General features: G+C 40.6%; 2 protein-coding genes across 5 annotated transcripts in view; one reads left to right on the plus strand and one right to left on the minus strand.

Annotated features, from left to right (window-relative positions):
- Window positions 1-1,199: 1,199 nt before the first annotated feature.
- TXNRD3 (thioredoxin reductase 3) overlaps window positions 1,200-24,263 on the plus strand; it is a 29,521-nt gene continuing 6,457 nt past the window's right edge. Inside the window, exons 1-13 of one of the 4 annotated variants that reach the window (XM_045574249.1) lie at window positions 1,200-1,620; window positions 5,539-5,611; window positions 7,037-7,146; window positions 9,645-9,749; window positions 10,002-10,074; window positions 11,904-12,023; window positions 14,197-14,339; window positions 16,932-17,047; window positions 17,836-18,061; window positions 18,534-18,626; window positions 22,563-22,639; window positions 23,187-23,343; window positions 23,846-23,953. In XM_045574249.1, coding sequence (XP_045430205.1) covers window positions 1,462-1,620; window positions 5,539-5,611; window positions 7,037-7,146; window positions 9,645-9,749; window positions 10,002-10,074; window positions 11,904-12,023; window positions 14,197-14,339; window positions 16,932-17,047; window positions 17,836-18,061; window positions 18,534-18,626; window positions 22,563-22,639; window positions 23,187-23,343; window positions 23,846-23,953 — 1,560 coding nt within the window. In that variant the 5' untranslated portion in view covers window positions 1,200-1,461. The remainder of the gene's footprint in view (window positions 1,621-5,538; window positions 5,612-7,036; window positions 7,147-9,644; window positions 9,750-10,001; window positions 10,075-11,903; window positions 12,024-14,196; window positions 14,340-16,931; window positions 17,048-17,835; window positions 18,062-18,533; window positions 18,627-22,562; window positions 22,640-23,186; window positions 23,344-23,845; window positions 23,954-24,263) is intronic. The other 3 variants (XM_045574250.1, XM_036419518.2, XM_036419517.2) reach the window with 3 other exon arrangements.
- CHST13 (carbohydrate sulfotransferase 13) overlaps window positions 19,042-24,263 on the minus strand; it is a 31,972-nt gene continuing 26,750 nt past the window's right edge. Inside the window, exon 4 of the mRNA XM_045574251.1 lies at window positions 19,042-19,053. The gene's annotated coding sequence lies outside the window, so the exon portion shown is untranslated. The remainder of the gene's footprint in view (window positions 19,054-24,263) is intronic.

Raw genomic sequence — 24,263 nt, forward strand, 5'->3', positions numbered from 1 at the left:
TCCAAAGCAGTAATGGGTTTAACAAGGATTCAGAAGGATCGGGTCAGGAGATGACAACCTTAGAAGGACCAGGCCAGGCCATTCCTGCTGGTTCTGTGGTTGAGCCCCTCTGTGTAGGGGGATTTCATTCATTCATTGCAGAGCAGGGGGCTGTAAATCACCATGACTAAGATTAACTCTGAGGTCCTGCACCTACCCATACACCCAAATAACGGATACAGGATTCCTGTCTGGCACAAATGACTTGGGGTCCCTGTGTTAGAGAAGCCTCCAGAATTCTATGTATTGGGTAGGGACTTAGAGATAGCAACCTAGGAAACTCATTTTATGATAGGGAGCATAGTATTTTTATTTAGTTTGTGGGAAGTACACTTTTAAAAATATCATTCTTCACAATTTCATAAGATTCAGACATCCTCGTTGCAGACTATTTTTAAGGCTGATGGAGATTATAAGGCGTGAAAAATCCTCCACAGGGGCCACCCGTGGGAGGATGCACAGGACATCCATGGGCGGCCTTGGGATGATGACAAGGATAATGAGGATATACGGAGCACCCACTCATTTTTAAAAATTTTAATATTTTCGTTGATTTTTAAAAATTTGATTTGAGAGAGAATGGAGAGATACACACACACACACACACACATACACACACACACACACACACACACAGGGATAGGAGATCGGGCCTACAGGACTGGATCCGACCTGCATGCAGGTGCGTGTTCTTCCTTGGGTATCGAACCCGGGGCCATCGGTGGTAAGGCCACATTCTAACCTCTACTCAGAGCCCCAAGAGCCATAGCCTCACCCACTTTGGGAGTATGTATAGTTGACACCAGCACTGCAGCCTAGTTCGCATGCGCGGGGGGCGTGGCCGGGGCGAGGTGGGGTGGGACCGGGGCGAAGTGGGGGGGGGGTCTGGGGAGCGGGGGCGGGACCGGGGCGTGGAGAGCGGAGCGTGGCCGGCGCGGGGGCGTGACCGGGGCGAGATGGGGCGGAGCCGGCGCGGGGCGGGGGGGGGTCGGGGCGAGATGGGGCAGGCCGGGCGCGGGGGGCGGGGGCGGGGGCAGGGCCGGGGCGTGGAGGGCGGGGCGGGGCCGGCGCGGGGGCGGGGGCGGAGGCGGGGGCAGGGCCGGGGCGTGGAGGGCGGGGCGGGGCCGGCGCGGGGCGGGCGGGGGCGGGGGGCGGGGGCGGGGCGCGGGGCGGCGTGGGGCATCTGTGGCAGGTGTGGACGTGGGTGGCGTTTGCGGTACCTCCTTCCAACCACAGGCCGGGCGCTGCGGCCCGCCGATCAGTCCCTCTGACCAGGCCTGGCCGGGCCGGGCCAGGAGCAACACCGAGGCTCTGGCGCATCCGCCGCCTTCGCCGCCGCCGTCGCGGGCGCAGAAGTCGCCAGGGCCGGTTAAGGTGGGCGCCGCCCCCAACCGCCGCCTGGGCGGCGTCCACAGCGAGCCCATGTCGTCGCTGCCGGGGCGCCGGACTCGCCATTCACCCCCCGGGCCCAGCCACTTGTCCTCCGAGGCCCGCGAAGAACTGCGGCGCCGCCTGCAGGGCCTCATCGAGGACAACCGGGTGATGATCTTCAGCAAGAGCTACTGTCCGCACAGCAAACGGGTAGGCGGGGCGGGGCCGGGCGTCCTTCCTCCGGCGCCCTGGGACCTCTGGACTCGGGCTGCGGAGCGTTGCCTGTCCGCCCTCGGATGCAACCCCGCGAGGCCCAACGACTCCCCGGGACTTGGGGCCCGCTCTCTGGGGTGTTGCCCGGAGCCAGGACGGGGACCTTTTGCACTGCCCCTTGGGCTTTCGGGGAGAGGCGGTCGCTGACTTGTTCGGGGACTGTGGCTTGTGGGGTTAACCGCCCGTCCTCTCCCTCCTGGTTGTTAGTCTGATGTGGGCTTATTTATCAAGTGTTTATTCGGAAGAATGAAGTGTGTATGTGTGTGTGTGTGTGTGTGTGTGTGTGTGTGTGTGTGTATATATATATACATATATATACTTTTGGCCCTAACCGGTTTGGCTCAATGGATAGAGCGTCTGCCTGCGGACTCAAGGGCCCCGGGTTCTATTCCAGTCAAGGGCATGTACCTTGGTTGGAAGCACATCTGCAGGCAGCTGATTGATGTTTGCTGATTGATGTTTCTAACTCTCTATCCCTGTCTTTCCTCTCTGTAAAAAAAAATCAATAAAATATATTTAAAAAAACAAAACCTTTTGGCCAGATAAGAGTAGTGCAAGGAATGGCCAGGGCTTGGGAGTAGGAGACTAGGGCTGGAGTCAGGTCCATCTTCCTCACCTTGAGCAGGTTACAGAACTTCGCGGAGCCCTGGTTTCCACACTTTGTAAAATGAACTTTTTGTAAAATGTGGCTTTGATTATACATTTCCTGATGAAGTTGAACATCTTTTCATGTGTTTAGGGGCCATTGAAGTTTCCTCTTCTATGAAACTTCCAGTCCTTTTGCTTTTTTCCTTTATCAGGTGGTTTTGTTTTTGTACTGATTTATAGGTATTCTTTCTATGTTTTGGATATAATCCTTTGATTATATGTATTGGAAAATCTCTCCGATTTATTTTTTCCTTTTACCTTTATGAGATATTTTGGTTAACTGAAGTTTGCAAGTTTAATGTCGTTGAATCTATCACCTTTTTCTTTTATAGTTTGTGGGTTTTGGGTCTTATTTAAGAAATCAGTTTCTGCTGTTTTCTCATTTTTCTGGTATGCACACTATGTATATGTTAATGCACTTAATGGTGTCCCATGTTTCTCTGAGACTTTCTGTTTTTATTCATTCTTTCTTCTCTGCCTGTTCGGGTTGCATAATCTCTATTGATCTGTCCTCAAGTTTACTAATTCTCCTGCCAACTTGAATCAACTGTCGAGATATTCTAGTCACTTTTTCATTTTATTTTTGTAATGTTTAACTTTATAATGTTAATTTGGATGTTTTTTCATCATTTCTATCTGTATAGAGATATTTTACAATGGCTACTTTAACTATTTGATATGACATCTGGGCCTCTCACTGATAGTTTCTCTTGCCTGATTTTTTTCTTGTGAAGGGATCCACTCTCCTGTTTCTTAGTATGACTGGTAATTTTTTGTTGAAATCTGGACATTTTGCCGTAAGTACAATAATATATTGTAGCAAGTTTAGATACTGGACACCTCTTCCTCTGTGGCTCCTTTGTTTGCTTGTTTATTTCCTTGTAGTGAGTTTGCTGGTTTAATTTAGGGATGTTTATTTCCATCCAAAGATGAAGCCTTTGGCGTCACTCCTCAGAGTGCAGCCTTGAGTATGTACACAGTCACCTTGGGATGACAGGGATTTTAGCAGCGCTCTTGTCTGTATTAAATTTTTTGGTCTCTACTGGTATCAGACCCAGATATTATGCACCATTAATTTCAGGCTGGTTGTGCGTTTACTTTTTACAATGTCCTGGAGGGTAAATTGTTCCGCACTCTTATCTAATTAAATGTAGGCCTTTTTGCAGAGAGAGTTTTTATGGCAAGTTTAAGGCTATTCTTATCCTAGAAATACTAGTCTTAGCTCTCTCTTTGTTGCCTTTGTGTGTGTGTGTGTGTGTGTGTGTGTGTGTGTGTCCCCTTTATTATTTTTTTCTTTTCTGGTAAACTAACTGTCTTATTGTTCTCCTGGAACTACCAGCCTCCTCTTCATTGCTTATCGTCAAAATTCCCATTATTTTCAAGACCACATTTGGACTTGAAGTTCCCCATAGTTTAAAGTAATTTCCTTTGGGTAGAGCTTCTGAGTTCTCTGACCTTATGGTTTACCTCTTCCCCTGAGCAAAATCTCGGAGACCTTGCTCACAGCCTGGAACTTCACCTTACAAGTGGGCTGAGGCCAGGGTGATCAGGTCCCTGGTATTTTCACCTTGGGGTAAAGCCTTCGATCTCTGAGTGAGGCTGGGTGGAGGAAGCTTTTGGCTACACTCATCGGGAATGTAGCCTTTGCCACTCAGAACTGTGGGGAGACTGAGAAATGCTGGTGGTTCATCCCCTTTGGAGACTAGGTATCAGGGACTTGGCTGCTCACTTGAAGTGGAGCTTCTGTCAAGCTGACCCAGGACAGAGCAGAGAGGGTGTGGATTAAGGCTTAAGTGCCTCAGACTTTCCCTGTTCATATTGACTTCTAGAAGATTTTCTTTAATACACGTTCTACATTTGTTGTGTGCCCTTGGGTCAATTTTCAGAGACTTTCAATGGTTATTGTTAAAATAATTTCAACAGGTGTGGATGTTCTGTTAGGGAGTGACTCTGCCAGCCTCCTCGTCTCCATCCTGGAATCACAACCTCTCTGGGCTGTACAGGACCTTGAAGAGTTTAAGTAATGGTGAAAAGTAGGCTTTAGAGTCTACTTTTGGTTGCAATTTAGGGAACTGGAAGGGACAAAGCTGGATGTTACTGAGAAACTGCTCAAATTAAGATAGCAACTGTTGGGAATTAGAAAGGTGAACTAGCTCAGCATAGAGGATTGATACCATTTACTAATTAATTGGATGGATGGGGAGTTAGTGTGGGGTAGGAAAATGTTGCAAAAGAGGGAGTATTAAAATGACTCAGAATCTCGGAGACCTTGCTCACATCCTGGAACTCCACCTTACAAGTGGGCTGAGGCCAGGGTGATCAGGTCCCTGGTATTTTCATCTTGGGGTAAAGCCTTTGCTTCACAAAGTTGTTAAAATGCAGGTTTTGATCCAGGACCTGGTTCCTTGTCCAATAAGCTGCTTGGTGATGCCTGTGCTGCTGATCCTCTGTCTCCTATTTAAATAGCCAGGCCCTGCGTTTCTTCTTGCTCAGGCAACTGGTGAATAGAGGCAGTGTGAATTGTCAATGTTTTTGTCTGTTTCCCCTCCTGGAGGCAGGGATTGTGCCTATTCATTGTTATAGCTTAGTAGGTATTTGATGGATAAATTTTTGTTGAATGCTTTAATAACTATTGAAAGGAAATAAAAAGAAGAAAATGTATATAGGAAATGATGAGTTTTATTTTGGGGCAAATTGCATGTGATGTGCCTGGGGACATTCTATTTTTGTCAGTCTTGAGTTCCGAAAAGGGATTTGGGCAAAAGTTGAAAGTTGAGGATTCAAATGGTAAAATAAGGGAAGCAATGGGCTGAGATTACTCTGGAAAGATGTATAGAGGAAGGGAATAAAAAATAAACCACCCTGGCTGAGTAGCACAGTTGGCTGGTGCATCATCCCACACACCAAAGGTGGAGGGTTCAGTTCCCAATCAGGGAACGTATCTAGGCTGTGGGTGCAATCCGTTGCTGGGGCACATATGAGGGGCAGTTGATCAATGTTTCTCTCTCTCTCTTTCCCTTCCTCTCTCTCTAAAATACATCAATAAAAACATATCCTTGGGTGAGGATTAAAAAAAACAAACCAAAAACAAACAAACAAACCAAACACCATAGTCTAGAGCTCATATGTCTGAAGAACATTTATTTTGGACATCTTTATTACTGTGTCCATATTTCATAACTGTTGACTTTGTTATTTTTGTTGCAGGTTAAAGAACTCTTTTCTTCTTTGGGAGTTGAATATAATACCTTGGAACTTGATCAAGTAGGTAAGTGGAATAGTTAGTATATACTATTATTTCAGTAAATGTCAACAAGATTGCTTCTTTTCATTTGCTTTGTTCAATTCAGTTTACTCTTGTCTCTTTGGGTGAAATGAGCTGGTTTTTTCTACATTCAACCATGTAAAAAATGAACCTCTCAATATAGGGCAGATAATTTGGAATAGTTTTTTTATTTATATACTAGAGGTCCGATGCATGGAATTCATGCAAGAGTAGGTCTTCCTTCCCCTGGATGCCAACACCAGCTTCCCTCTGGCACCTGGGACCTGGGCTTCCCTCCAGCCGCAGCACCTGGAACCCGGGACCCAGGACCCAGCTTCATCCAGAAGGTCATCAGGTCTAATCAGCATATTACGCTTTTATTATTACAGATTTTTGGTATTTGAGGGGAGGAGAAAGATGTATAAGCTGCTAACCTTAAAGCACTTCAGACATTTCAGATGTATCTGGTAACTTTCTGGCAAAATAGATTAAGCTGTAATAAGTGAAAAGAATCTGCCCCTATTTCCTGATTGAAGCACCTATGAATTAATGCATTAATCTTTTAGCTTTCATTTTTGAATTCTTGTCAGGCATGCATTAATTATCTAATATTAATTGAGCACTTTACACATGCATATGTTTTGCAGAGGTGGGAGACAGAGTGGTGAACACACAAAAAAATGAAAGTCTGCCTTCATGGGACTTCACCAACTCCTTTTAACCAGGCACCTTAATAAGTGAAATGTTCTTAAGTTTGTGAGACTTTTCTAAAGAGCATACCCAATAGTTTTAGGTAGTTGTGGCCTGGTTTTATTTTTAGGGATAGAGGACAGATTTTGGACTTTGATCATAAAGATTTTTCAAATATAATTGTAGGAAATATTTTCAGAGTTATTACTGTTGATATTTGCTATTTTTAAAAAAATACATTTTATTGATTTTGTACAGAGAGGAAGGGAGAGAGATAGAGAGTTAGAAACATCGATGAGAGAGAGTCATCGATCAGCTGCCTCTTGCACACCCCCTACTGAGGATGTGCCTGCAATCAAGGTACATGCCCTTGACCGGAATCGAACCCAGGACCCCTCAGTCCCCAAGCTGACGCTCTATCCGTTGAGCCAAACCGGTCTCGGCGATATTTGCTATTTTCTATTTAAAGAGGATTTTATTTAATATTTTCTGTTTAAAGAGGATTCTTATCTAACCAAGAAATTATATATCAGAATCTAACTTAGAAGGGTTTATTTTCAAATGAATCAGATGTTTCATCTGTATTCTCAAAAGTGTCTCTTAAAGTCATTTTTTCATAAAGTTATATAATACACTGACCTTGTGTGGATGTGGATGTGGGAGCACTTAAGTGTTATAACACTTCATTTTGACTCACAAAGGTTTGGAACCCTTTCAGTGTTTTTATATATTTAACTTTTTATTCTTTAGATGATGGGGCCAATGTTCAAGAAGTGCTGTCAGAGATCACTAATCAGAGAACGGTGCCCAATATTTTTGTGAATAAAGTACATATGGGTGGATGTGACCGAACTTTCAAGGTAATAATGGCATTGTGTGTTTTTTGTTCAAGTTTTGTTTTTAAAATATTTAAAAGGGGATAAAATGATTTTTAGGAGTCTATTAGTCTTTTGGAAATTGTTAGATGAAAAGTGTATAGGATGCTTATCAGATAACTTTGATTATTACTTTGACAGAAATTAGCTTTTCTATCAACTCAGACTTCAGAAACTAAGAAAAAGAATGTTTTGAGTGAGGTTGATGGACAACCAGGTGGACTACCCTGGAGACCTTGGTCTCTTCTTCCTGGAGAGGGGAGAAACAAGATCTGTTCTTTTTTTTCTTTTATTAAAATGAGGTCAATGCTAACATTCTTGGCTAGGGTAAGTAAAACTCCTGTCAAGGCTGCTAACCCTGGGAGCTTTGCAAAGGTTCATGCCTTTAAATTTTTGGTTCCTGGAATGCAGAAATAAACAGGAATCATTCAGTTAAACAGTAGTAGATAAAAACTGGTGTTTATTAAATAAGATTCTTATTTTATAACTAGTTATTTACTTTTATTAAAATTCTGCTCTCATTCTTTATGTATATATGCAAATGATAGTAATTAGTGATTGTTTAAGTACTTATATCTGAAAATTTTTTAATATACTTTTATTAATTTTTAGAGAGAGGAAGGAAGAGGGACAAGGGAGAGAGAGAGATAGAAACCTTACTAAGAGAGAAACATTAATCTCCTGCCTCCTGCAACACCTCCTAGTGGGGATCAAGCCTGCAACACAGGCTGCCCTGACTGGGAATTGAACTAGTGACCTACCTCTTGGGGTATGGTTGATGTTCAACCACTGAGCCACATTGGACTGTATCTGAAATTATAATTAAAATTATACTCATTTGGGGGGGAAAAGAGATGATCTACATTGTATCTTAATCTTTTGCTTAGTATTGTTAATCAAGAAGCAGTCTGTTCTATTAGTCCTAGAAGCTATGATGGTAAGTACTGTAATCATAGACCTTAAATACCTCTGCCAATCCTAATGTAGAAAATGATGGCAGAGGATGAATCTGGAGATGTAGAGATAGTCACTCTATTTTAAGATTAAAAGGCCTAGGACAGTGGTCAGCAAACTCATTAGTCAACAGAGCCAAATACCAACAGTACAACGATTGAAATTTCTTTTGAGAGCCAAATTTTTTAAACTTAAACTTCTTCTAATGCCACTTCTTCAAAATAGACTCACCCAGGCTGTGGTATTTTGTGGAAGAGCCACACTCAAGGGGCCAAAAAGCCGCAGGTAGCTCGAGAGCCACAGTTTGCTGACCACGGGCCTAGGAGACAGATTTCTCACATGGCATCTAAAAAGTAAGGAGGCCAAAGGAGTTCTTTTTAGAATGTGCCAAAAGCATCCATCCTTCAGTGGGCCACACTGCATCTATTGAGTCCTGCAGTTTGATAGCACTTCAGTTGTGCTTCCCAGGATGGCATTGCTAGAGCTAATATATTAGGATTGAAGAACTAACTTCATATAAAGAAAACTATTGCTAAATTACATTTGATCCTCTAACCTCATTTAAACTACTTCTGATCACAACGAGGGCCAAATGGACAAGATAATATAGTGAAGAGCCAGGCTCATCATCATTGTTGAAAGAAAAAGAAAATGCAATTTTATATAAGAAATTTGTCAATAAGCTGCAAATTTTAGATCAATTTATGAGAAACCATGAGATATTTGAAGTGTGTGTCCTACTGAGGATTCATAAGAATTATTTTCAAAAGGAATCCTAGCACAAATGAACAAAATGTAGAAGAGGGTGGTATTTAGCTATTTTATTGTGCTTGGGTATAATATTTCATTGATTAGGCCAAAGAAAAGGAGCTCATCTGACAGATATAAAGCCACGATTTCTGGGTCATTTGACACATGCCTACCTATCAGGAGATAATAAACAAACATGTACTTTGGCATACATTCTTAACTAGATGGACCTTATTTGAATACCATTCAGATAAATTTAAATTCCAGTTTACATGAATTGTAGATTGTTTCTAATCCTATATCACAAAAGGGTAATATGTAAATTGACCCTAATGGAGGAATGACTGGTTGCTATGACATGCACTGACCAACAGGGGGCAGATGCTCAATGCAGGAGCTCTCCCCTAGTGGTCAGTGCTTCCACATTGGGAGCACCGATCAGCCAGAAGCCAGCTTAGGCTTAATACCCGCTCCTCACCCTCCCACCTCCCAGTAGCAAGCCTAAGTCGTTAGTTGTACATTCCCCGAGGACTCCAGGATGCCAGAGGGATGTCTGACTGCCCATTTAGGCCTAGTCCCCCAGGGAGCGGGCCTGAGCTATCAGTCGGATATGCCCTGAGAGATCCCGGACTGTGAAAGGTCGCAGGCTGGGATGAGGGACTTCCTTCAGTGCACAAAAATTCATGTATTTTTATAAAAGAAATCAATGCTAATTAAACATAGGGTAAAAAGAAACAGTTTTAAAACAAGTCATACCATATTCTCTCATTAAACCATAGGCACATCAGAGTGGTTTATTACAGAAGCTTCTTCAAAAAGAATCAACATACGATTATGACCTCATTGTCATTGGTGGTGGTTCTGGTGGCCTTGCATGTGCTCAGGTATGAAAAAAGTAAAACTTGGAGATAATTTCCCTAATGTTCCCTGATGATTGTCGTAAGACTTGACTTCTGCTACTTAAAAAAAAAAAAAAAAAGCCAATTTTGATGTTTCAGTCCAAGCTTTTATTGTAATAGCTGGTTTCATAAAGAGAAAAGACTATGTTATGGCACAAACACAGCCTTTTTATTTAGGGAATAGAAAAATTGGGGGAGGGATATGACAACATGTTTACATGTCACTGTTTTCCTTAGGAAGCTGCCATTTTGGGAAAGAAAGTAATGGTGCTAGATTTTGTGGTTCCGACACCTCAGGGTACATCCTGGGGTAAGCTGTTTTTCTTTGTTGTTCTTTGCTCTTTACGAACATTTTTGCTTTGTTTAATTTCATTTAATCCTCACAACAATCTCAGGAAGTATGACTAGCCTGTTCCATAGGTGAGGAAACTTGGGTCTCAGTGAGGTAAAGTAATTGTCCTAAGACCACTGCATAGTTAACAGGTGCTTAGGGGAGATTAAAAAAACAAAACAAAAAACCCATGACCTAGTATTCCAACACTTTTGCCATAATTTTTATACACATGCATTTAATATTTTCACATAGTTGTGATTGTAGTGTAGGCTGTGTCATGCTCACTTAAGTTTTCTGTAACTTTTTTTGTGTTTCTGCATTGATTTAATAACTGACTTTCATGGCTGTATGATAGTCATCTGAATAGTGTGTGTGTGATTGTTCCAAGTCAGTTTAATGAAGTGCAGAGTGAGCTTAAGGCCTGTGACTTTGCTGTAGATGAGAGTGCTTACCTTTCCACATTCTTTCCACTATAAAATAGAACATATAGATTTTGTGCTGGATATTTTCTGTTTATCCTTTAATCCCATTCTTTTTGGTCTCCACCCTATTTTATGTCCTAGAATGTTGATGAGTTAGTATCTTTGCCCTCTGGCTTCTGGCTAGCTTGGCCATTTGGGGAAATGGGAAGAGAACAGAAGGAGGGAGGAGAATGGAGGGGGGGTCTTCATTTTCTTGGTTCCCTCCCTGTTGGTTGCTGCAAGCTGGCTCCATCTCCAGCGGAAAGCCACAGCCCCTCTGGTCTGTGTCACCTATTTGGAGTTCTTACCCCTTCATGTAGGGTTGGTGATGAGCCCACTGTTAGTAGTTGCTACTGTTGTTCTATCCCTCCTTGCTTTCTTGCCCACACCTCAGTAATAATTTGTCATCTATTTGCTGCCAGAAACCTGGCAAAATATGAAAATTATTTTTAAAAATCAAACCTTACAAAAAAAATATAGCCAAGAATTTTATATTAGTTAAGCTAATTTGCTTTGCAGTGGACCCACTGTTGGCTCAAAGGAGTTAAGTTACAAAGAGAAAAGTCTGGAATCTGGAGTTCTGGCTGTTGATGTAGTATATCATTAATCTAATGCAGCTCTGATCCCTTCATAGGTCACACTCAAATGAAAGTTTGGACAGCATCTTCAAATGCACAACCACTTTTTTGCTCATCCTTGGGCCTCTTTCACAGACCTGTACTGAAAAAGTCTGGGTTAATCATTTGCATGTTATTGTAGAGTATGGTGTTGATCCCACAACCATTCAAATTTGTCATCTCTATATTTTAACTTAAAAAAACAAAAACTTTTATTGATTTCAGAGAGGAAGGGAGAGGGAAAGAAAGATAGAAACATCAATGATGAGAATCACTGATTGGCTGCCTCCTGCCTGCTCCACAGTGGGGTTTGAGCCCACACCTAGGCATGTGCCCTGACTGGGAATTGTACTTTGACCTCCTAGTTCATAGGTTGATGCTCAATCACTGAGACACACCAGCCAGGCCATTTCCATATTTTAATAACACTGACTCCACACATGTGTAAAACAACACACACACACACACACACACACACACACACACACACACAAAAGCCCTAACTGGTTTGGCTCAGTGGATAGAGCATCGGCCTGTGGACTCAAGGGTCCCAGGTTCGATTCTGTTCAAGGGCATGTGCCTTAGTTGCAGGCACATCCCCAGTAGGGGGTGTGCAGGAGGCAGCTGATCAATGTTTCTATCTCATCGATGTTTCTAACTCTCTATCCTTTTCTGTAAAAAAAATCAATAAAATATTTTAAAAAATTAAAATTATTTTCTTTCTCAGGTCTTGGCGGTACTTGTGTAAATGTAGGTTGTATTCCTAAGAAACTGATGCATCAAGCTGCTCTTTTAGGGCAGGCATTAAGAGACTCAAGGAAATTTGGCTGGGAGTATAATCAACAAGGTGGGTAATCTATATATATAAAAGCTTAAGTGACCGGCTGACCAGCCGACCAGGAGCTGTGACATGCAATGACCACCAGGGGCAGACGCTCAATGCAGGGTGACTTGGCAGCTGTGGTTCTCAGGTGACACACCAGGAACCAGAGAGGAGGGAGACTGATTCCAGGGTGTGTCACCCAAGAACCACCCTCTCCCAATCTGGGATGTATTGGGGAATGTCAGAGAGCTAGTTTTGGCCGATCCCCACAGTCCAGGCTGAGGGACCCTACCGGTGCACAAATCCATGCACTGGGGCTCTTGTGCAGTGGTTGGCAAGCTGCAGCTGGTGAGCCACATGCAGCTCCTGAGCCACATGCAGCTTGAGAGCCGCGGTTTGCCGCTCTGTTGACTAATGAGTTTGCCGACCACTGACCTAGACTCTCGATTCCAATAATTACAGGCTGTTGATGTTCCTTGTGATTAAGCCCCTATCCCAGTGGTCGGCAAACTCATTACTCAAATAGCGGCAAACTGAGGCTTGAGAGCCTCGTGACTCTCAAGCCACAGTTTGCCAACCACTGAGTTAGATGGATGTATGCTAAGAGAGGAAAAGCTACATTTTATTCAGTGACAAAGCAATTTTTAGAGCATTAAATAAAAAGTACAATTTATGTAAACAAACCGCACAAAGAAATAATCATATTTCTTGTGTATATAATAGCATAGAAAGGGGTGTGTAAGGATTTAGACTGAGCAGAGGAAATGGGCAGGAAAGAAGCCAGAATTGGTGGCTATAGTGGAATATAAAAATAGAGATTGGGAGAAAAGAAAGAATGGATTTCTTAGAGAAAGACTTGCTATTTGTATTTCTGTAGCTGAGTTTAAAATTTGTTTAATAAACATTCATTAGGAGCCTTCTGTGGCTCTGCTCCTGATTGCATAGATTTGAGGTGGGTCCTAGAATCTGTATATTTTAACATGATTCTCAGGGGTCCTAATGTGCAGCCATGTGTGGCAACCTCTAATATAGAATGTGTTTTTTCAACAAGAACTAGAAATAAGAATATGAAGTATGAATTTAACTGATAAGATCCTTGGGATAAATGATACTTTAAGGGCTGGAAAAATAGCTTTTCCAAGTATTGGGGAAATGAGGCAGTTATCTCAGGATAGGAGGGTATGTGCCACTGCTGGGTCTAACCTCCTGGGATCATAGGGTGGGTGTTGGGTAATGTAGTAACAGAATAACTCTCTGGATTGTAAAATCTTAGTTGACTTTTATTATAAACGTTTACATTGGCCAAGCCTTACTGCACTGTTACCTCTTTCCCTTGCCTACACCGTAATGTCCCATGTTCCTGATGATTAGTGCTGGGCCCTTTCTTGAGAGTGCTAGAGGCGGTGAGTCTAGTCTCCCAGTGTGACCAGAGGTGAACCCTCAGTTGGCTGGTTTGTCTTCAGGGATTTCATCTATATAGTTTGATGGGAGCCACCGGCTGGCTTCTGTGTCTTATAAATATGGTGGGGTGGTGCACAGAGATGGTGTCTCCTTTGGGAACCAGCATCAGCAGATAAAGTGAATGCCTGGAAATAAACTCTACCAAATAGGGAAATCTGATTCCATCAACTTCCATCCCAACTTCAAAAGGAAGTGCATAGCATTTTAATAAAAATGATATGCAATGGTGATACCACATTTATCATAAAGAAATATAGGATATTCACTATCATAAAGCCACCACCAGGTGAACCAAATGGGACTAGCCTGGGCCTATCTGGGAGGCAAATATGCAGTGCTCGCTCACCTGAGACGTGCTTCCCTTCACATGTAGAAGGCCACGTGCAACAAGCCAGCCATGTGAAAATGTCCATCTGTGCTCCTGAGAAGTGATGATCTTTTTGCCTCATAACTTTGCATGCATGGCCATGAGAGAGCCAGTTTTCTCTGTTCTGCACTCCATGGATATTTTTCCCAGTTTTATTCTTTTCAGAATTATACTTTTTTGCATGTTTTATAATATAGAAGAAGAAGAAGTATAAACCATAATTGGTATTAAAAAGGTTTAAGTTGCTAATTATTTTCTGTTCATTTCTTGATTTTTAAAGCAACATGTCATGTGGCTTGTGCGTTTCTATATCATTTACCATTTGCATAAGATTCACTTGATAACTTTACCCTGGTTACTTATTTTCAGTAAAGCACAACTGGGAGATCATGACAGAAGCTATTCAAAACCACATTGGCTCTCTAAATTGGAGCTATGGGCTGTCTTTGAAGGAGAAGTCTGTGACTTATGCAAATTCCTATGGAGAATTTGTCGAACACCATAAAATAAAGGTACTCTCTGAATATTTTGTCTTGTTCTTTGCTTTTCCTTTATTACTGCTTGTGCTTGCCTTGAACTAAAATTCCATATTTATGTTAAGGACGATAGCTAGTGCAAGCTCCTCCATTGTTAGTGCATTTCACAAGTCTGGCTAACTTAAAGAAATTGCCTTTTAAAGAAAACTCTTAATTTAAAGTTATTTGCCATCTTTTTAAAAAATATATATATTTTATTGATATTTTTACAGAGAAGAAGAGAGAGATAGAAAGTTAGAAACAGTGATGAGGGAGACATCGGTCAGCTGCCTCTTGCACACACCCCACTGGGGACGTGCCCGCAACCAAGGTACATGCCCTTGACTAGAATTGAACCTGGGACCTTTCAGTCCATAGGCCGACACTCTATCCACTGAGCTAAACCGGCTTCAGCTATTTGCCATCTTTAGAATTTTTTTTTAAATTAATTTCAGAGAGGAAGGGAGAGGAGACAGAGATAGAATCATGAGTGATGAAAGAGAAGCATGGATTGGTTGCCTCCTGCACACCTCCAACTGAGGCTCAAGTCCACACCCCAGCATGTGCCTGAGCAGAGTGGGGGCTCAGTGAGCACACTGGCCCGGCTCATTGCCATCTTAAAAGGAAAAGTTCAGCCGAAACCGGTTTGGCTCAGTGGTAGAGCGTCGGCCTGTGGACTGGAAGGTCCCGGGTTTGATACCGATCAAGGGCATGTACCTTGGTTGTGGGCACATCCCCAATGGGGGGTGTGCAGGAGGCAGCTGATCGATGATTCTCTCTCATCAATGTTTCTAACTCTCTGTCCCTCTCTCTTCCCCTCTGTGAAAAATCAATATACTAAAAATAAAGAAAGAAAAGAAAAAGTTTAAACAATTTTAAAAAATCAAAATTTTAATAGTGTTAATTCTCTTTAAAAATGAAACCTTAGTAATTAAAACTTTAATATATATTATTTATAAAAGTATTAATAAAGGTAGCGTAAGAATTAGTATATTTTATAAATTTATATATGTAATGTTTATGTATTATACAATCAATATGTAAGGAAAATAAAACCGTTTTAATGAACACAAAATTTTTAAATTGGAGTTATGAAAGACGGTCAGATATCATCCTCAACACCTCGTTTATTTTTGTACTCTGCTTTTTATAGCACAGAGTGCAATGATCTTGACAGAATTTGAGGGTATTTTGTAGTCATTTCTTGTCTCTAGAAACGTGAGAGGTGGTCCAATTAAAGCTACCCTTTTAGAACTATACATGGGCTAATTTTTTTTTGTACAATTTTTTTTATTTTTATATTTTATTGATTTTTTTACAGAGAAGAAGGGAGAGAGATAGAGAGCTAGAAACGTCGACGAGAGAGAAACATCGACCAGCTGCCTCTTGCACACCCCCTACCGGGGATGTGCCTGCAACCAATATACATGCCCTTGACGGGAATCGAACCTGGGACCTTTCAGTCCGCAGACCGACGCTCTACCACTGAGCCAAACCAGTTCCGGCTATACATGGGCTAATTTAAATGGCATCATTCATATGGGATATAACTAGAAATACCTGGTATATGCCAGTCAGTTTCCGTTCTCGCACTGTCATATCCCTGTTAGAGTTGGTTGAATAAGCCCATCATTCTCAGCCAGACTTGCCTCTTCTATGCTTGCTCACTTAGTGACACCAGTGTCTCTCCAGTTACTCCAGCAAGAAACTGCAGGTTCCTCCCACTTCATCCTCACAGCTTGCACTGTTTGTTTGTAGCAGCTCCCTGTCTCCAGGCCGCCCTCCCTCTATCCCACTGAAACCACCTCCTGGTTTAAACACTTCCATCGCTTTTTGAATTTTTAAAATGTGAATATAGCCCAGTTGGCATGGTTCAGTGATTGAGGGTTGATTATGAACCAGGAAGGAGGTCACGGGTTGATTCCCAGTCAGGACACATGCCTGGGTTGTGGGCTTGATCCCCAGTAAGAAGCAGCCAATCAATGATTCTCTCTCATCATTGATGTTTGTATCTCTCGCTCTCTGGGGGTGGGGGGAAAAGTTAACATATTTATGATTTACTTGTATAATTGAAAATAAAAAAAAAACAATGAAAACCTTTGTTGCTATTCCATAGCCTGGATTTGTAGGATGGCATAGAAGCATCTTTATATTTGGCGTTAATCTGTGTGACTTCACCTCTAACACATACTGTACTCTCCTCTCCTGGCACTTCTGGCAACTTGCTGTTCCCCAGATGCCAGCTGCTTTCGGGCCTGTCTGCATATATGTGTGTACTATTCTCTCTTTAGATGTCAGTTTCTCTGAATAATCTTTTCACTTTTCTCATCCCTACTTAAAATGTTACCAACTTTGGAGTCATTCTTGCCTAGCTTTCCAGTCCCCTCCTCCAGCCCCACTGGGGTCTTTTGGTTAATGTTTTGTAAAGACTTCTGTTTTCTATGGTGGTACTTATCATACTATATTGCTATTTTTGCATATCTGTTCCTATTGATGGGAAGCTCCATAAGGGTGGTAACTAATTTGTCCATGGTGTCTGGTACTTTGTAGAATTGGTTGAAAAGTGAGGTTTACTTTTCTTTTTTAAAGGCAACCAATAGAAAAGGACAAGAGACTTATTATACTGCTGCAAAATTTGTCATAGCAACAGGTGCAAGGCCACGGTATTTAGAAATCCAAGGAGATAAAGAATACTGTATTACTAGGTAAGAGTAAATAGGCCATTTTAACTAAATTATTTTAACTAAATTATATTATGTTTATTTATGAGTTTCCAGTTTATTCGCTGTTTTATTTCACAAAGTTTTGACTTGATGAATAAAGGTACATATATGCAGTGCAAGAAGCTATGTAGTTAACATAATGGAACAAAGAGAAAATAAGTTTAGGTAAATAATAAAGTCGAATTTTCTTACAAATATATGCTATATATTTTAGGTAATTGCTCCTGGAATTTGCCCTAAACTTCCTAGAGATCAATGAATACAATTAGCTTTGGGTTTTAGTGTCTAATATAATAATGAACCTGCTGATCAGGAGAATAGTGGCTATTCCTAATGCTGCGGTTTCATAGGAATCTCCTTGGATAGTTCTACAGAGGACAATGTATAATGTAGTACGATGACTTGCAAAGCTTTTTTGACCAGATGCACCGTAAGAAATACATTTTTTATTGTGCTGTTAGTACTCGGGTGAACACACACACATATCCCAAACTAACAAAATAATATTTTCTCTTATCACATAATAATGCAACCTAAAATTTTCTGTTCTGTTTTTTAAAAACTTTGCTTGTGATCCACTAATTTGATTTTGAAAAAATGGAGGTGTACTTCTCCTCCACAGGAGAAACTATTACAAACCTCTAAATTCTTCTAGTGTTCTTTCATTCAAGCCCCACGTTGCAATTCAGCCAACAAAGGACCATTGAAACCTAAGTAACTCGTGCCATTTTCATTGCCTAGGTATTCTTTTTCTTATTTTTATTTTTCAGTGATGACCTTTTTTCTCTGCCTTATTGCCCTGGCAAAACATTAGTAGTTGGTGCATCTTATGTGGCTCTGGAATGTGCAGGATTTCTGGCTGGTGTTGGCTTAGATGTCACAGTTATGGTGCGTTCAATCCTTCTTCGTGGCTTTGATCAAGAAATGGCAGAGAAAGTGGGTTCATACATGGAGCAACATGGTGTTAAGTTCTTAAGGAAATTTGTACCTGTGATGGTGAGTCTGAATGTCATTTGGAATTCCTTTTATTTTCTTTTTATTCTCTGTTTCATTAGCTTTTTATTTTACTCCTCCTCCATTTTATAAAATAAATTGGTCTGTAGTCAATAGCAAACCTTGAAGACAGTGTTTCCACCTTGAGTCTACAAACCTGGCTCCTTTGGTCCTGGTCCCCTCCTCCTCTGATATGGTGGTGTCCTTCCTCCTCTCAGCTCGGATTTCCTCTTCTCTCGCTGTTCCCCTCACCTTCTCTCCCCTTTTCAGGGACATCCCATCTTAAGCTGATTGTGTTCTTTTTTCCTCTGTCATGATGCCCTGCAGTTTCTCTCATCTTTAAATAAATAAGCCTTCCCTTCCCTCTCTGCCTTTCTGGCTGGGTCCCCATACACCCACACTCACCTGTATGCCCTAGGTCTGTTTATTTTCTGTCTCCTTTAGATAAAATCATTACATTGTTTATCCTTACTAGGTTCAAAAGTTGGAGAAAGGTTCACCTGGAAAGCTGAAAGTAGTGGCTAAATCCACTCAAGAGCCAGAAACTATTGAAGGAGTATATAACACAGTAAGTTTTTATTTTATAAGCAGGAAGAGGTTGAACACACTCATAAATTAGCTCAGAAGAAGCTTATGGGAACATTATAACAGCTTAACATATTTTGGATTCTTTGCTAGAGTATAATAAATATGGAAGGTAGTTTGTTGACATTTGATAATGGTATGTGAAGAATACCATGCTAAAATACATGTGTATGTGTAACTATACCTGCTGTTAGTACTTTGTTCAGGGACATTACATATCTTAAACATTTCTGCATTTGAATACTTTTGCAATAAACAATGATTCTATCCTATATAATGAAAGCCTAATATGCAAATCGACCGAACAGTGAACAACCAGTTGCTATGATTCACACTGACCACCAGGGGGCAGATGCTCAGTGCAGGAACTGCCCCCTGTTGGTCAGTGTGCTCCCACAGGGGGAGCGCTGCTCAGCCAGAAGCCAGGCTCAAGGCTGGTGAATGCAGTGGCATAGGCGGGAGCCTCTCCCACCTCTGCTGCAGGCAGGTGGTAAGGAACAAGGAGTCCCGGCTGCAGGAGAGCACAGGCCAGGCTGAGGGATCCTTTCCCCCTCCCCCACCGCACCCTCCCCGAGTGCATGAAATCATGAACCAGGACTCTAGTTTTATAATAAAGACAATAGTAAATATAATTTAAAAAACAAATAATATGAAGTATCCAAAAAGTCTGACTATTCTATGGATTTTGGATAGCAACAATTCTGATTTAAATTGCTGGTATTTGGATGACAGCATTTCTTTTGTAAAATTTATAGTTTTAATACAAACTGTACATGTATGTTTTATATACTCTTATACACTTTTTTTAGTTAAAAAAGGAAATGTAGAGAGTCAACAAAGTAAAAAATATATTAGAAAATAAAAGCTCTTATTTGATCATTTATCCTTAGATTTTGAGTTTTCCCTATGCCTATTCATATTATTTGTGAATAACCACAGTTTATTTCTTTTTTCCACTGTCTTCCTCATTACTTTTTTATCTTGCATAAGTACACTGCTAGCTCAGACCTCCAGTACAGTGCTAACCAGAAATGGCCATAGCAGCCATGCTTGTCTTGTTCTCAATATCAAAGGAATGTATTCCATGTTTCCTTATTTAAGAATAATGTTTTTGGTGAGGTTTTGGTAAAGATTCTTAATCAAGTTAAAGACATTTTTTTCTGGCCCTACCCAGTTTGGCTCAGTGGATAGAGCGTCAACCTGAGGACTGAAGGGTCCCTGGTTCAATTCCGGTGAAGGGCACATGCCCGCCTGGGTTTTAGGCTCAATCCCCAGTAGGGCGCCAGGAGAGAGCGTGCAGGAGGCAGCTGATCAATGAATCTCTCTCATCATTGATGTTTCTCTCTCTCTCCCTCTCCCTTCCTCTCTGAAATATATATGTGTGTGTGTGTGTGTGTGTGTGTGTGTGTGTGTATATGTATATGTATATGTATATATACATATACATATATATATATAATTTTTTAAAATTCTTTTCTATTTCCTGATGCTAAGGGTTTTTGTTTTTTGTTGTTGTTGTTGTTGTTTTTTTAATTATGAGTATATGAGTTCAGTTGTAATAGTTCCTTTTGTAGCTGTTGATACCAGGTTTTTTTAAAATTTGTTAATATGTTGAATTATATTGATTTTCTAATCTTAAATCGACTTTTTATTCCTGATATAAAGGTGCTATTTATATGTTGTTTGATTTGTTTATTTAGAATTTTTACATTATATTCATGAATCATTGACTTGTAATTTCTTTACACATATTGAAATGTTCAGATTTTTTCATGATATTCTAACTCATGAAAGAAGTTTGGAGTATGTTTCTTCTTTTCTGTTCTCTGGAAGAATTTATGTGGTATTAGAAATTCTTTGTTTACTAGAATTCACTGATGCAACCATCTAAATCTAGAATTTTCTGTGTATATTCTATCTTAATAAAGAAGGAATATGCAAATTGACCATCACTCCATCACAAATATGGCTTCACCCGCAGCTGAGGCCAAGTACCCATAAGGAGCCTTAAGGAGCAATCAGCAGGGACCTGAGGCTATTCCCTCTCCCACTTCCATGGGGCTTGACAGGGGACTTCAGGCTGCTTCCCTCGCCCCAGTACCAGGCCAGGGAACCTGAGGCTGTGCCACCCTGCCACCCTGACAGGGGACCTCAGGCTGTGCCCCCCACCCAGCAGAGCTTGACAGGGGACCTTAAGGTGCACCCCCAGTGCTGGGTCAGAGGAACTTAGGCCACGCTGCCCACCCAGCGGGGCTTGATGGGGGACCTCAGGCCATGCCCCCTACCCAGCGGGGCTTGACAGGGCACCTCAAGGTACGCCCCCCGCCCACTGACCTTGTAGATTCTTAGGATTTATGTCTCTATATAAAATCAGTTTGGTTTCTTCTTTCCAATCTACGTACTTTTAATTTCTTTTTCTTGCTTTGTTACACTAGTTAAGAACTCCAGTACAGGGCTGAATAGACATTGTGAGTGCATATCCTCATCTTACACCAATCTTAGGGGTGATCCTAACCATTCAGTTTTTTATGATTGCTAGGAGGGAAAGCTGTTCTTTTGTTTTTCGATGCCTTTTACCGGGTTGGGGAAGTTTATTCTTAGTGTGCTGAGGATTTAATTAGAATCCTCAAGGGTATAAAGTTCTTTCAAATGTTTTTCCCACATCTGTTGGGATGATTAATTTGTTTTCTCCTTTATTCTGTTAAAATGATGAATTACATTGATTTTTGCATGTTAAATCAAATTTGTATTTTTGGAACAAACTTCACTTGGTCATGATCAATTATCCTTTTAAAATATTGTTATATTTGATTTGCTAAGATTTTGTTAACGATTTTATATCTTATGTTCATAGAAATATTGGCTTATAATTTTATTTAAATATCCTTGTTTGATTTTGGTGTCAGATGTTTATGCTGGCTTCATAAAAAGGACTTGGAAAGACTCCTTTCTCTTTTTTCTGGTGTACCACTAGTGTTTTGTTTACTTGTATGTTTAATCGACTTTACAAGTGAAGTCATTTGGGTCTGGAGTTAATTAATAGGAAGTTTATAAATTGTGCATTCAGTTTTCTTAATGAAAATAGGGTATATTAGTCAGGTAGGGCTACCATAACAAAATACTACAGATAGGGTGGCTTAGGCAAAGGAAATTTAATTTCTCACAGTTCTGGAGGCCAGAAGCATGAGACAAAGGTGTCAGTAGAATTGGTTTCTCCTAGGCCTCTATCCTTGGCTAGCAGGATGAGGTTGGCTGCCTTCTCTCTGTCCTTTTGTGATTGTTCCCCGCTCTGTATATGTGGGTTCTAAGAAGGACTCTAGTCATATTGGGTTAGGCCCTGCCATAATGGCCTCATTTTATGTTAATTACCTCTTTAAAGGTTCTGTCTCTTAATCAGTCATGTTTTGAGGTATTGGGAGTTAGATCTTCAACACATGAATTTGGGTGGGGGCATAATTCAGCATGTAACAAAGCGTTATTCAGATTTGTGTGTAAGTTTGATAAACTGTGTCAAGGAGTCTGTTTGGGGGATGTAATGTACAGCATGGTGACTGTAGTTAATAATACTGTATTGTATATTTGAAAGTTGCTAAGAGAGTAGAACTTAAAAGTTCTCATCATAAGAAAAAAATTTGTATAACTGTGTGGTGATGGATGTTAACTAGACTTACTGTGGTGATCATTTCACAATACATACAAATATCGAATTATGTTGTACACCTAAAGCTAATATGTTATATATCAATTATACCTCAATTAAAAATGCATTTTGACCTCAAAAAAAGGAATCTAATTAATCTGTCAAATTTATTGGCATAGGGCATTCATAATAGTTTTAGTATTTTAATGTCTGAAGGATCGATAGTGATGTTTCCACTTTCATCCCTGATATTGATAATTTGTCTCTCTCTAAATATAGGTTTTATTAGCAATTGGCCGTGAGTCATCTACAAGGAAAATAGGCTTGGAGAAGATTGGTGTCAAAATCAGTGAGAAGTATGTACCTGTGGGATCATTGCACTATTGATGCGCAAAGCAAAATGTTCCTACAGATTACCTCTTAAAATTCTCATTTAATTACTAAGATGCAAAATTTTAAAATGCTTTAATGTTATTTTATAGTAAATACTGTCCCAGCTCTGTTATTAATTTTTTTTCATTAATCAATCAGTAACTTTATTGAATGCCTTAAAGAGCTCATGCATGATTTTTAAAAATAAAATCAAAACAATTATTTTTTCACCTAATATCTGATTTTATATCTGTGGTCGGGCAAGGAGAAAATTTTCAAAGCTCTACGTGGAATTCTGGGGGAAATCTGAGAATATCCTCGACATCCAAAAAAATGAGCCTGGCTTCATCATCCAGGAACTACAGATACCTTTGTTATTATAAGTCATTGGTCTTACAGACAGGGGATTACCGGGGGGCAGGAGTTCTTAGAGCGAGGTCTTTTCTTTATGTTCTTAGTTCTTTTGGAATAGTGCTAGTCATCCAGCAGTATAGAGTGAGTCATATAATATTTACTTTCAAAATCTAATAGGAGTGGCAAGATACCAGTAAACGACATAGAACAGACCAATGTGCCCTATGTTTATGCTGTCGGAGATGTCCTGGATGGTAAACTTGAGCTCACTCCCGTCGCTATACAGGCAGGCAAGCTGTTGGCTCGAAGACTTTTTGGGGGTAGTTCAGAAAAGGTATGTTTATTACTGTTGTTTTTGAGATAACATCTAAATAAAAATTATGACCTAAGAGAAGTCATGTCAGTGACACCATTAAATGAAATGGCCAAGGTGGTCTGAGCGTCAGATGAAATAGTGTAATTCTCTGCCACCTGGTAGAGATGTTCCAGAATTGTGGGGGATGGAATGAAAAAATTGTAGAAAATGTCTGTAGGGGCAACAAAGTGCACTATCTTCTCCTCTACTGTGGTTATCAGACCGGAAGTCTGAGGTTGGGGCACTGGGAGAGCCAGTTCTATTCATTGGTCACTGGCCAGCTTGTGGTCTCTGCCCTGTAGTCAGAGTCACCCCATCTCCTTAGTGTAACTTAGAATTCCCTGATGTGGTGATGTGTCAGAACAGTTACATTGAACTGAACCTACTTAGTTTCCTTTTATAAATGTATGTGAAAGAGATTTTTGTTATTTTAAAAAAAGTGTCACAAAATAAGAGCATGTAATTTTTGTTTATCTTTCAGTGCAATTATATTAATGTTCCAACTACAGTGTTTACTCCTCTGGAATATGGCTGCTGTGGATTATCTGAAGAGAAAGCTATTGAAATATATAAAAAAGAGAATCTAGAAGTAAGATTATGTTTTATTTATTTTTTTAAGAATCTCTCTTTTACTCACCTGTCTACTCAATAACTTTATTTTGTCATTTTGCAAGTTATTTTAATGGTTATATTATAGGAAATCAGCCTATTTTAGAAAAATTAAATAACTTAAACCTTGTCTTTCTTGCAAACTAATAATACAGTTGGGGAAAGAGAGATGTATACTGTGTGCATTAGGACTTTTGAATTACAGGTAACAAATATCTAATTGAGTAAGCTTATACAAGGAAGCACAAGTTATTATGAGATCTTTGGGGGAATGTATCAAAGCCTTAGAA

Source organism: Pipistrellus kuhlii, unplaced genomic scaffold, assembly GCF_014108245.1.
Source record: "Pipistrellus kuhlii isolate mPipKuh1 unplaced genomic scaffold, mPipKuh1.p scaffold_m20_p_6, whole genome shotgun sequence".
In the NCBI taxonomy this organism is placed as follows: domain Eukaryota; kingdom Metazoa; phylum Chordata; class Mammalia; order Chiroptera; family Vespertilionidae; genus Pipistrellus; species Pipistrellus kuhlii.